This window comes from Diabrotica undecimpunctata, chromosome 8, assembly GCF_040954645.1.
Source record: "Diabrotica undecimpunctata isolate CICGRU chromosome 8, icDiaUnde3, whole genome shotgun sequence".
Classification (NCBI taxonomy): Eukaryota; Metazoa; Arthropoda; class Insecta; order Coleoptera; family Chrysomelidae; genus Diabrotica; species Diabrotica undecimpunctata.
The window spans coordinates 143,670,806-143,685,458 of record NC_092810.1 but is presented as its reverse complement, the minus strand read 5'-3'; the positions used below and the strand labels follow the sequence as shown (position 1 = coordinate 143,685,458).

The following is a 14,653-nucleotide window of genomic DNA, read 5'->3' as shown; positions in this document are numbered from 1 at the left end:
CTTCCTCTCTCGAATATAAAAATGTTCCTTTTGTATTTAATATTATATTATATATTATATATGTACATATAATATTATATATAATAAAATATTTATTAATATTATTATTTATGTGATATGTTTTGTATTATTTATTAAATGTTCATAATTATATTAGTCTTTTTTATTTTAAAATAATAACCTCAATAAATCACTGTATGATCCAGAACTGTCAATTTTGAAATACGTTATTGTCATGTCCTCGGTAGTATAGTAGTCAGTATCCCAGCCTGCCACGCGGGAGACCGGGGTTCGATTCCCAGTCGGGGAGGACTTTTTTATTAATATTATTACATCGTAAATTAAACACATGCGTAAGTAGAAAAGTTATGTATATTATTGTCATTTTTAAATATTTATGAATATTGCATTTTAGTTTGTATTGTATTATTATATTGAATTATGCTGCAGTGTATTGTATTGTATTTTTATATTAATAACAAAATAAACAATGAATTTTACTGTAGAGTATGTGTAAAAAATTTTATTATGAAAATAAAAATATACATTTTCATCAAAATATTGATTCATTTACTATACTCCTATTACAGGTCAAATGTTGTTTATTAATTGTTAGTAAGTTGTTATTAATTCTGTTTTTTTTCTGATATGTCTTACCTATAGCATTACACATGTAATGATTGTGCAGATTGACTCCCAAATAAATTAGTAACGGCGAATGCGTGTATAGAAGTGTAACTTCTACCGTTAGTCCCACTGGACTGCCACACCCGTTTTTTTTTTAATTCTGGTGGAGCAGTTAAAGACTCCTTCAGCAGATGGCATATTCCTGACTTGCAGATGTGATTCACAGTATTAGTTTGTACAACATTACTCTTACTCTGTTTACGTTTCTAAAATTAGTAAAATGGCAAATGACAAATTAAGTGATGCTGAACTACTTGAAATAGCGGATAATTTGAGTGAATTGGAGTATGACTTTATTAGTGAAGATGATGATGATTCGATAGATGATCCAAATTATTAAAGATTCGTGTTCTTTTCCTTTAATTTAAAAATTAACAGTGATGGGCAAGAGTTAGAATTCGAATCTGATCTACAGTGTCTCAACTACGATTCTGAACTTGATAATTTTTGTTTACAATTTTGTAGGTAATTTGAAGACATTTACTTTTACGGAAAATTCGGGATTCTCCCAAAGTTTTTTGCATAGAGGGAAGGAGATCATCCGATTCATTTTTATAAATTATTTATTGACAACGAAATCTTATCACTTGCCGAGGAAACCAACAGATATGCTGAACAGAAAATAATTTTAGGAATTACAAATGAAGCATTAACAAAAACAACATTATTGGGACAATGGAGATACACAAATCAATCCGAAGTTTTTGTTTTCTTAGGTCTTCTAATTTGGATGGGGTTGAATCGTAAACCCACTTTGAAACATTATTTTAGCACCAATATGCTGTACAAAAAAGAAATTGGAAAATTTGTTTACATGTCCAGGATAAGGTTTGAGCTCCTTTTGTAAAATTTGCACTTCTGAAACAACGAAATTCCCTCAGATGATAGGCTCAAAAAATTCCTTGCCTTGAAAAATTTGTTAATCAAGAGGTTTTAATCAGCATATGTTCCCGACAAGAATGTGTGTGTAGATGAGACGATGATTCCTTTTCAAAGACGACTGAGCTTTGGTCAATATATACTGGGGAAGCGCCACAAATACGGTGTAAAATTATTTAAGTTGTGTGGAGTGAAAGGTTACACATACAATTTTAAAATTTATGCAGGAAAAGATCTAACACCTAACGAAAAGCCAAATTGGTACCAAAAGTGGTGCTACAGCTTATGGAACCACTTTTACATTCAGGTCGCGTCTTGTGCACAGATAATTATTACACAAGCGTGAATGTAGCACACGAACTTCTGAAAAAAGATACACATTTAATAGGCACAATGAGAAAAAACAGGAAGTATAATCCGAAAGTAGTAAGTGAGGCTAAATTAAAAAGGGGTGAATTAGTCATAAGGCAGACCAACAGTAAAGTCAAAATTGGAAAATGGAAAGACAAAAGGATGTCATGTTTCTCACTACGGAGTCTGTGCCTGAAATAGTGAATGTGTCAACAAAAAGGGGGGTGGTGAGAAAGGGTGCGTTATAATAATGTGAAATCATTAGAGAACAAGTCTCAATAGAACTTTTGGTTAATATATCTATTATTAATGCACATACTGCATACGAGGCTATAACGAAAAAAATAAATGTCACTAAATTTAGAGAAGAAATCGCCTCAAAAATTTTTTGTAGTGAAAATCTTCAGATTGAAAATTTGGATGAACGTCGTGTTAACCAAGAAAGAAATCACAAATTTTCCGAAGTGGAACAGAGAGGTCGTTGTACAAGAAAGTAGAAATGGAGGTAACTTTGCTATAAAAGAAACAAAACGTGTTACAACATCTTGTCTAGCATGCTATGAGAAGTTCTTGTGTACCAACTGCTTTTTTGACACTTATTACTGTCAAGCAAAAAATGAACATTGATGAACACAAACTGTGTGTATATTTTTTGACACGGCCTTTACACATGATTTTTTTTTTCAAAAAAATTCCTTAATGTGTTTACATGTTTTTATTGTTAAATATTGTGAATTTCACCAAAATATAATTTCAGTTTTTGACAAAAAACTTCAAATTTATAGCCAGTAGCCAGTGTTAAACGGGCAAATCCAAAATATTTTTTCAGCAAAATTTTACCCCACTCTACTCAACCCTACTACAATTTCCGTTTAGTGCCGTGTCCTTACATAATGAAATATATGTCGAATCTGTAGCTAATGGAGATATCTCGACGTATGTATAAATATAGGTGATCAGTTTAAAATTAAAATTACTTTTTATAAACGCTCGGGGATTTCGGTATTCCATAAACTAGTTTATGATTCTCGCACCGTTTTAATGTAAACAACTAATTGGAGATATAGCAGATGCAACAGACTCATTACGCTTTTCATTTCCTTCAAGGGATTATTGAGCATGCGCAATTTTCATGGGATGCGGACGCTGTTGCTTCTTCGGTGAGCGATTTTCCCAACAGTCAGCAGTTGAACTACGAAAAATTCGGTCCGGGAAATCAATATCTGTTCAAAGTTAACTTATATTTTGCTAGTTATCTGCTTGATGTTTAGTTATGAGTAATTTTAATGAAATCAATGGTAACTGTTAGATAGATTAGTGTTCAAGATAATAAATATTTAGAAAATTCTAATATACAGTAATAATTTTCGTAAGTGTAATATTGTCGTAGATACCGATAAGGAAATAAGGTATGTTTAAATTTAAAATAATATTTTGGATAACTAACAACATTTCACAGAAACACTAGATTCGATTTTAGATGAATAGAAACAATATTTTTCTGTTAAAAGATTGTGCACACTTTTCATTGTGATAGAGATTTAAAAAAAAAGCAAAATAAAACACATTCATAATATATAAATTAATAAATGTATTAGCTAGTTGTAAATGTAGACCTTATACTGGATACTTGATTTTATGTATTAATGTCCAATCATTTTGCAACTATAGGTACACTTCATTGAATATATTAAATTTTTGTATTACTTTGTGAGACGTATCTTAAGAATTTTTTTATATATAGCAACGGGTTGTTCTTTGTTAATATTTAGTAAACCTGTTCCGAAGATACTAATGTAAAAATTAATATTTTTATTTGGTTAGCATTATCTACTATGCCTCTAAAATTATTTTGCTCTTACTGTTGATCTGTTATTCTGCTCATTTATCTTGCCAAGGTCGATGTATACAAAACAGGAAAAACGTTCTGCCATTATAGTCTATAGCTGTAGAAGAAACTAACTTTAGTTCATTCTTTCTTACTTTATTAATAGTTGTATCATTACTGTCATAGGATATTATATATTATATTCTACTAATCCAATGGAAACTTGATTGAAACTCTTTTATTCCAGAAGATTCTGCGCATGCACTTAGCATCCAAAATTTTGTTCCTTGTTAAAAGTATTTCGGCAATGTTTCCAAATATTTATCTGGTCTGTTTAATTTTCTTGTTTTTTCAAATGTTTTAGACAATTATGCTTAAGAGTAATTTAAATAGATTCATACAAAATTAAACTTGCTGTTATAACCCAGTCGTCAGAGACAAAAATGCCACTCAACCTCTAAAAATCGTAAGAACAAGCTAAATTAAAACCCCAAAAATATGCAAAAAAGTTCCTTCAGGCTTCCCACTAAAACCCTTCTTGTATGGGGGAAAAACGGAAAACATCGGTTAACCAAGAATCTGTACGCCGTAAAAAATTACTCAAACAAAAAGTACAGCTGAGATAATTATGGACAAAAAGGTTTCTTAGCAGATTTTGTAAAATGAACCGTTCTCTCATAAATTCGCGATTCTACATAGGATGAAAAATATAAATGAGCAAATTAGCGTAGTATCAAGCTTTTGATCGCTCAGAAGAAGTTTACAACCCTTATAAACACCCTCCTCCCATAAGGTAGTAAAACGGTAAAGGGTAGTAAAGGGGTAAAAATAGGAAAAATAAAAAGGAATCGATTATAAATACAAAAAAGACGTACCCTTGACCTACTCGTCTTAAAGTAAGACTTTCTCCTCATAAAGTTGCTCGTGGAAAGAGGAAATAACTTGTACGAAATAATAGTTATACTGTTAATAATAATATTGATACTGGTGGTTACAGCGTAAATAAATAAAAAAAAAATAATAATAATATTGATGATAACAATACTTATAATTTTAAATAAATGATGGATTCCACATTTACTTGATGGAAATTCATTTTATATAACAAAAAAATACTGAAAACTTTGTTTTCAAAACTTCTACTAAATTTATTAAAATATCTTTCGGCAGAGTGCCTTTCCCGTGATCTGTTTTTGGTATGTATTTACAATTTATAGTTTTTAACGGAATAGTTTGAGGATGGGAGAACTGTTTGTCTCAAGTTGGTTATTCAGAATTATGTCTGTGTTTTTTAATTTGTTAATTTCCATAGATTTTAATAAAGAATAAAGATGAAATTTACCATTAAAAGAATGATTATGATCTAAAAGGTGAAGTGCGTATGTAGAATCTGTTTTCCTATTATTGAAAGCCCTTTTATGTTTTGCTATACGTTTGTTAAAGGTTCTACCAGTTTGACCGATGTAAGTTTTTGGGCAGTCGCTACATTTAAGTTTGTATACACCACAGTGTAAGTGCTTTTTATTTTGGATCTTGTTGTTTTTAATATATTTGTTTAAGTCGTTGTTTGTTCTAAAAGCTGGTGTTATTCCTTTACTAATGTTAAATATCCGATGTCAAAATATAACTTTTAGACAGAATTAAATATCATTAAGCAAATAAGGGTACAGAGAGGCATTATTTGCGTTGACGGTACTCTTGCAGAAATGTCGGGAATATAACAAGAGTGCATATATATGCTTCATAGACTTTAGGAATGCCTTTTACTGAGTGCAGCATATAGTTAATAGATGAATTAAAAAACACCATGACATTTGCAGATGACACGGTAATTATGGCTGAGAGTATAGTAGAACTACAAACTTTACTAGATGCAATAAATAGTGAATGCATTCAAATGGGACTTGCCATCAACACAGATAAGACCAAATTTATGATAGTATCAAGGAGTCCAATAAATAATGAACAACTAGCGTGTTTAAAAACTACCCATCTTCAAATACAAATTTCATTGAATACCGTCTTTCTTTAAGCATTTCTCTAAACAGAATATCCTATAAAGCTAAGCGTCCATAGGTCCGCATCGTACGCATCGGATTAATTTTTCATACTGCGTCCACTGTATCAGCAATGATCGGATTTGCCGAAGCGAGTATGCTGGCTTACTCCCAACCTAAAATTTCAAAAATTGATTTGACAAATAGATTACTATTATTAAGTATTAATTTGTAAAATTAACATAATAATTCTTATAATTTACGTGTTTTATTCACTTTCTAAACATTAAATTTTACACTTCTCTTAGTAACATCATTAACAACTCTAAGATGTAATTAGAAAAATGTGTTGTTTTTTTAACAAGAATAAATTTCATATTAAGATACTCAAAATATCTTGAGAAAGATCAATAAACATGAAAAATGAATAATATTTGTGATATTTTAATCCCCATAATCAACTTATCATGGCATGTAATATTTTTTTTGAATATACCTAGATATCAAATAAAAGTTAAAACTGAGTTTACTTGTTTGAAAGTTATACATTACATACGTACAAAAAGTTATACATTAAAAAAAAATTAAAAATATCAAATCTTTTATTAAAAAGCTGGGGAGATCGACATTATTAAACTTTGGTTTTTTCGGAACACCCTAATAAATAATAAAATTAAATGTAGAATGGATTCTTCTTCTTTGTTGATTTGCATAATTAGGGTTATATACCTCGCTTATATTCTTGCACAACTGTAATTAATCATGATTCGTCCATGATGCAAAAACGGATGTTGACAAGACGATCGTCAAATTCAAATAGCAGTAGATTAGCTCACACTGGACCTTGCGATCATGCGAAATTGCGAACAGAGCGGGCGGAGTGCGTCCACTGATCGTCACTAAACGGAATTCCGTTTCACGTCATCATGCACGCATCGCAAAAGTTGCCTCTGGAACCTGGAAGCAACCCTTCGGCATTGCCGATCATGCCGTCCGTACGATGCGGATCAGTGGACGCAGTTACATAAGTTTTTATACAAGGCAAACTAAAATCCGATGCGTACGATGCGGACCTGTGGACGCTTACCTTTAAAGAGCCCTGCAAAATATATACTGGTGAACACAGCCGTTCCTAGTGTGTCTGTCACCAAGGTGCGAGTATTTTGGCCGCCCTTCCCAAAACCAACCTTCCCAGAAAGTTTATAAGCATTTGTAAATCAAAAAGTTAAAATAATTATACGTTAAAAAAATAAAACTGGAAGAAACATTCCGTAGATTAACAACAGATTCTCTAAATGAAACGTAGAAAAGTTTCATAATGACCGCTTTCAATCTGTAAGTTGATCTTGCATGTTTATCATGAAATATTATTTTATAAATTATATGAAACGTTTAAGTCAATTTATGTCTGTTACTTCTAAAACGAAATGTTCATTATTGTCAAGTTTAAAAATTAATGTCAGCAGAATTTATATTGCTTGATTTTCCTCGTTCCAGACTGTTTCTAAATTGGATGATTATTGCTTGTATTGCATTTCTAGGTTAAAAATTCACTTAGTAGCATTAAAAATACGGGAGTTTCATATTGAATTAAAGAAGTAAAAATATTCTTTATCGGCAACCATTAAGAGCCAGAAATGATAATATTTTCGATTAATTTATTCTAATTTTGTATGTGGACACTACACTGAAATTTTTCAACATATCCAAAAAGAGCCCTACAATGTAAGTATATACTGGTGAACAGGGCCGTTCCTAGGGAGTCTGTCAGCCTGGTGCGAGAGTAATTTGCCCGACCTCCCTAAACCCAACTTTCCCAGAAAATTGATAAGCATTTGTAAATCAAAAAGTTAAAATAATCTTACGTTAAAAAATGTAAGAGACCCACAGAGTTTATTTAATATAATATACAAAATGAATTAACTTAATATTATCCTAACACAAATATATGGACACAACATAACATCAGTAACATCATAAATTAATAACTAAATAATTGCTAATTAATAATAATTTCGGTCTTAAAGTATGTCTTCGACTCCTTAAAATTAAATTGTATCTTGAAAATGAACGCTTTACATCGATAAATGTACTTAAAGCATATTTCAGGATGGATAATAAATCTGGCTCAATTTGCAATTCCTCGGAAAATGTCCCATTTAAACATTTAGTAACGTACGAAAATGGTTGCGTTTCGATTTAATTTGAGTTTCTTACCACTCCCTAACACGTGTTTCTGGGTCTACCCGTCATCAGAGAGAGTTTGTAAGAAAACTTTATAGGGAGTGGTAAGAAACTCAAATTAAATTGAAACGCAACCATTTTCGTATATTTATCGTTCTTACTCGACGCAATGAGTACAAGAAAGATGGTAATTTATATGGGTAAATTGTTGATGCATAGTGGAATATAAATATTCCCAGCATCGCTCTTAATGGCTTGATTAAGCGTGAGTATACAATTTACTTTAATTGCTATCGACACATTTAACTTTATTTAGTAACGTTAAACTTCATTATTATCAAAAACATATTTAGTTTTTATTTTAATTAATTAACCACTACTTCCAAGTTGCGATTTAATTTTTGACTTTAAATTATCTACTAATATTACTGACTCACATAAATTTACTTCTTGTCTTTCTAATAAGGTAATTGTGATGACTATCTTTTGTTTCTCGAATGGCTTTAAAAATATCATCATCAAATTCTGCCTTACTAATTATAATTCATTGCAGTGTTCAAAGTAAAAAAAACTGCTTCCAGCCATGTTTCCCACCTTGTAATTACTGGTTTAGGTGTCAAAAGGATACTGGAAAGCAAATTTAACCCAATTTGCCTAGTCCGAAAATGCATCGTAAGGGAACTAGAACTCTTTAAAGATGGCGCCTTGTAAGTAGTTTTTTTAACGTTTCTTTTTAGAAAAATGAAAACTGGTACGATTATTTATCCTCCAGAGATAGATCAATTCCAATAATTGCGAATTTCTAGTACCGTTCATAGGTGTCCATTTTGGGTAGGTCAACGGGTATTTTAACGCATAACTTTTTTGTCTGTAAATTTGAAGTATTTGTGATACTAGATTAGTAAATTTTCAGATATTCTACTGCTAACAGGTACTCTTACTTTAAGTCTATAGGATGCAATGTTTTCTAGAAAAGTCGATTTGAAAATTTTTTAAGCAGAAAAATCTCCTTGTAGCAATGCTTGTAGTTGTACCTTCGTAAAATGAAAGCATATAAATTTTCGTTGCGTGAGATATTTCTTGCGAAAGGTTTTGAAATTATCAGATACATGACAGATAGTTTTGGAACGCTAATTTCTAAATTTTCCTAAACTTCCATTAAAGTGGCATTTTGATGTGCTGTTACATCATTATGTCGCTCTGTTTCATTATTTTCTGAGAATATTAAACTTGTTTCTCTTAATCGGGAAATTTTTCAGCGTATCTACTTTACTGTCCGAGCGTTACACCCCATTTTGCAATAAACTAAATGTATGTCAACGTATTCCTCATTAGTAAAAACCATTTTTGTTGAATTAAAATTATTGTGTTTGAATGCCACAAAGTAAAAACTAAAAGAGAAACTTCACGAACTGACAAGAGTTTGACAATAAAAAACGTAGGTTGTAGTTCTTTCACAGAATAACAGAACACAGTTGACAGTTCAAAGCCTACTAGTACAAAAAATATTAATTTAACTTTCATGACGGAAAAACGAAAAATTTTCAAATCGATTTTTCTCGAAAACGATGTATCCTATCGACTTAAAATAGGAGTACCTTTTAGTACTAGAATATCTGAAAATTTAATAATCTAGTATCGCAAATGCTTAAAAGTTACAGACAAAATAGTTATGCGTTAAAATACTCGTTGATCTACCCTAAACGGACGTCTATGAACGGTACTAGAAGTTCGCAATTATTGGAATCGATCTATCTCTGGAGGATATAATCGTACCAGTTTTCATTTTTCTAAATAGAAGCATTCTAGAGCTATTAAAAAAACTACTTACAAGGCGCCATTTTCAAAGTTTAGCTCCTTTAGGAAGCATTTTAGGACTAAGCGAATTGGGTTAAATCGTCTTAAAATTATCTGAGGAATCTGCAGTTTACGTTTCTTAGGAGAGTTTCTGGACACCCTGTATATTTGCACCCTCAATGAAGTCTTTACGGAAAGAATTCATAAAATTTATAAAATTATTCACCAACGGAAACAAGTTTCAAATACATCTTCTGCAAAAGTGCAACAAATTAAGTTAGGATGAAAAATCTTTAAATAAACAGCAGCCTTTAACATATATGCCGCACCCTCTGAAAGCATCTTATATACTAAAACGCTAAGCCCTTTTCTTGTCCACCACTTTACTCAAAAACCATATTAGATAATTAAAATATTTTTTCGGAATATTATTAGTATTACGTATGAGATTGTCAAGATATACTTTTGGTACAAAAATTCACTTCCGGTTTTGAGATGACAGGAAGTTAAAATTTACTTTAAGTTTTAGACCCCACAATGTATATATGGATCGAAAGGTCTCGTTGAGACAAATCTAAATATGTACTTCCGGTTGCGATCCGACACCGGAAGTGACCCGAAACGCGCATAAAACGTCAAAAGATAGAGCAAATCTGACACCGGATTCGTGATCAGCATGCAAAATTAACTGCTAAATGATATCCATGTCGACATTTGATGAACTAAAAATTGCATTCCGGTTTTGAGGTCGACTTCCGGTTTCGTTTTTATTAGTCAAATCAATAGAGAATTCAACGTAGAGTTCAAAAATGTAAGTTCACGAAATTATCATTTATAGTTTTTGAGTTATTGATAAAAATATTTTTACTTCCGGTCGATGTCGAGTTGGTCCGCTAGTTAAAACTATTTATTCAGTGGTATAGAGTTTGGTGCAAGGAGTTTTGTTAAACTATCTTGTATAAATCTACTTATAGGTTGTTTGTTTTTCCAATTCTTTAACGACAACTAAAGGTTTTCTTGATAAGTTTTCGTTGAAAATTTCAATTATCAAATTAATTATATACCCGCCGCATACATCTATCGTTTCATCCACGATAATATACAAGAAATTGCCCTCTAACTCCCGTTTAGTTTTTGAAATACGTTCTACATAGCATTTTTTCATAGTTTTGTTTTCTCAATGTATTTTCCTCCTGTAAGGATTTATTAAAATGGTTTGCAAAAATTTTGCAAAAATGTTTGAACAATTTTTAAGCAAACTTCTAAGACTTTTTAAAATGTGTCCTCTTTGCTTTTTTGGCATATGCAACAAAACTAAACTCTAATACAGTAACCGACGGTACAACTGGTAATTGTTTACTAAAAAAGCAAAATCTCGATCAGGTATAGTTTCACAGAAATCTATTATAAACAAAACAGTAATTAGCCAAAATATTATTATATAAAAGTTTAGTAATATTAGTATGAATAATATCATCGTTAGAAGCATACAATTTAAAAAAAAATCATAAATAGGCGGAATTTATGAAAAAAAGCAGAATGTGGAAAAATAGAATTAATATAATATAATATAATATAATAATATATATATATATATATATATATATATATATATATATATATATATATATATATATAATATATATATATATATATATATATATATATATATATATATATATATATATATATATATATATATATATCGGTTTCAAAACGTCTTGCGTCGTTGTCCGATGCCTAATTTCCACGAATTTCTATCATTCCATTGTTCTTCGGTCAAGTCTCGGGAGCTCATTGCCTTTGTTATTCCCTCCTTCCATGTTCTTTTTGGTCTTCCTCGTTTCTTACGATTTGGTGGTATCCATTTCATGGCGATTTTTGGTAGTCTTGTTTCTGGCATTCTTTGAACATGGCCATACCATATAAGTTGTTTCCTTTCTATGTCTGTTGCCAGTGATCCATCTACCCCCATCCGATTTCTTATTTCATCGTTTCTAATTCTGTCTGCTCTAGATATTCGAAGTGATCGTCTAAATACATCCATTTCTGTTGCTTCGAGTTTTCTTTTATTGCTTTCTGTTAGTCTCCATGTCTCTGTACCATAGGTTAAGCTGGTTTTTATGAGAGATTCATATATATTGTATTTTCGTCTTTTACCAATTTCTGAGCTCCAAAGAACTCCGTTAAGGCATCCAATTGTTCTACGGGCCTGGGTTATTCGTTTTCTAATTTCCCTATTGTCTGTGCCTGTGGTGTCGAAATCAATTCCTAGGTAGGTATATTCAGTGCAGAATGCAATTTCGGTTGTGTCCATCTGAATGTTGGATAGTTCTGCGCCTATTGGGAGATATTTTGTTTTTTGTGTATTGAGTTCTAAACCCCACTTCTTGTATTCTTCCTGTAGTTTTCTGGCCATATATGTCAGGTCTTCTTTATCGTTGGCTATAAGGACTTAATCGTCTGCAAACTGTAGGGTATATAGGCAAGTTTCTCCCAGGTCAATGCCCATTCCTCTGCACTTTCTTTTCCACTGATACAGTGCTTTCGCCACGTAGATTTTAAACAATGTGGGGGATATGCAACACCCCTGCCGGAGTCCCTTGTTTACAGAAAATTTTTTTGAAAGTCTATTTCCAATTTTTATTCCCGACGTTGATCCTTCATACAGCTGTTTAAGGGCGTTAATTACTGTGTGGTTAATGTTTGTTTCCTGCAAAACTTTCCATAGCTTTTTAGCGGGTACAGTATCATAGGCCTTCTGAAGGTCTATAAACATAAGGTGGATTTCTTGATTGGTACTTGATCTTTTTTCTATTATTTGTTTCAAAACAAACACATTATCGGTGCAGCTCCTTCCCGCTCTAAAGCCAGATTGTTCCTCTTCTTCTTGTTCCTTATATTCTTGTTCGATAATGTCTCGAAGTATCCTTCCATATAGGCGACTTAAGGTACTGGTTACTGATATACCTCGATAGTTTGAGCAGTCCAGTTTACTTCCCTTCTTATGTATAGATGATATGAAGGATACTTTCCACTCATGCGGGACTGGTGCACCGTTTAGATATTGGTTTATACACCAGGTTAATCGTTCAAACAGTTTGTTAGTACCGCATTTGATTAGTTCTGCTGGAATTCCCTCCGGACCTGCAGCTCGACCATTTTTTAGTAGTTGTATCGTTTTTATGACAGTCCTCTCATCGATGTTTATCGTTTCTCCCTGTATGTGTATTTCAGTTGGAGACATTTCTCTATATTCCTCTCTGTTTTCTGTTAATAGATTTTCGTAATGTCGGATCCAGTTCTCTGTTGTTATTAATTGTATGTTTGTTTCTCTTTTTTCATTTGATTTAACTTTTGTCAGGAATTTCCACGTCTCTGAGCATTTTCTACCTCCCATATATGTGTCTATCTCTTTGCATTTTTTGTCCCACATTTCTCGTTTAGCTGTGTTTACTAGTTGTCGTGTTCTTTTTTTAATATCTTTGTATTCTTCTCTATCCAACTCCTGTTTTGTATTTAGCCATTTGTGGTATGCTTTTTTCTTCCGAAGTACTAGTTCTTCAATTTCTTGATTCCACCAAAGTTTTTTACTAGCGGAATTAGTTTTTAGTCCAATGGCCTCCTCTGCTGCTTCTTTGATGCTACTCGTTATGTTTTCGTAAATTTGTTCTACTGACTGGTCTTCTATATTATGTAGCAACTTTTCGTCTAATCTGTGTTGGTATAGGTTTCTTGTGCTTTCGTTGATAAGGCTGTTTAAGTTATATCGTTTGTTCGTTATCACTTCTGTTTGTTGAGGTTCCTCATTAACGTTATTGTCCTTGTTAGATTTAAAAGGAAATACCATTTTTGTCCTAACTATATAGTGGTCGGAACCACACGTCGGTCCTCTAAGTACTCTTACATCATTCACTTTTAAGGTAGTGCTTTGTTTGACTATTACATAGTCAATGATCGATTTTAGATTCCTTGTATGTTGTACCCATGTGTATTTGTGAATATCCTTGTGTTTATAGAAGCCGTTCATTATTCTCAGAGTATGACTCTGACACACTTGGATCAGCCTTTCTCCATTGTCATTCAGGTTTATTTCACCGTAGGGACCGATCACCTCACTGTTTATTCTTTGACCCACCCGGCTATTCAGATCTCCCAGTATTATCAGTTCTCGTGACTTTCCTATGTTGGTGATTATGTCGTTCAATTTTTCGAAAAACTCGTCCTTAGCAGCAATTGATTCGTCATCTGAGATGGCGTAGACTCCAAGAATTGTCACTGGCGTTTGATTTATGTTGATATTAACACGTATGATGTTTTCGTCGATTGTCTCGAAATCAGTTATTTTGTGTTTGAATTTTTTGTGTACCATTACAGAGACTCCTCTCTTTGCTCTTTGGTGTTTTGGGATGCCACTGAATATGTGTGTATAGTTATTTACAGTTTCTGTGCCAGTTCCTTTTTTCTTAGTCTCCGTCAAGACTACTATATCCATGTTGGCGTTTTTCAGTTCATGAATAACTTCTTCCATTTTTACTCTTATTCCCTGGACATTCCATGTACCAATATTCAATATCCGTTTCCGTAGCTTGTGTCTTTTTCCATATAATCCGTCCGAAATTCCGAGGCAAGCATTAGGCTTTTTAGTAATTTCCAGTTTTTACAAGTGACAGGGAACTGGCCTGACGCCTAAACCCCCAACCTGGAGGACCAGGTAATTTTTCCTCAAGGTTTTCTTCCTCTAGATCGACTGTCTTTCGGGACTTTAGAGATCGATCTTCCCTTCTTGTGTTTTATTCCTGCCACTTCCGCCGACTTCGCCGTTTCGATTTTGTTCTCATCCACCTTCATCGCCGTTGTGGTCTTAGAATAGAGTATTGATTTTATACAATCCCTAAAATCAAGGGATGCCACTTCGCCATCCGCCATC

The 14,653-nt window shown here is 32.4% G+C and overlaps 1 protein-coding gene across 1 annotated transcript; it reads right to left on the bottom strand.

Moving 5' to 3' along the window:
• Positions 1 to 1,869: 1,869 nt before the first annotated feature.
• On the bottom strand, positions 1,870 to 14,254 carry LOC140449148 (uncharacterized). Its single transcript, XM_072542297.1, has 2 exons — positions 13,280 to 14,254; positions 1,870 to 1,929 (listed from the first exon to the last, which is right to left on the bottom strand). The coding sequence occupies exons 1-2, from the start codon at positions 14,252 to 14,254 to the stop codon at positions 1,870 to 1,872; spliced, it is 1,035 nt and encodes a 344-aa protein (XP_072398398.1).
• Positions 14,255 to 14,653: the final 399 nt, after the last annotated feature.

What these genes read in the sequence shown, in the direction of transcription:
- LOC140449148 (XM_072542297.1), bottom strand. Translation starts at nt 14,254, where the DNA reads ATGGAAGAAGTTATTCATGAACTGAAAAACGCCAACATGGATATAGTA. An exon ending in ATCAAGAAATTGAAGAACTA is followed by an intron (nt 1,930 to 13,279) that starts GTACTTCGGAAG and finishes ATCTTTTTTCAG; the next exon opens with AAGTTCGTGTGCTACATTCA.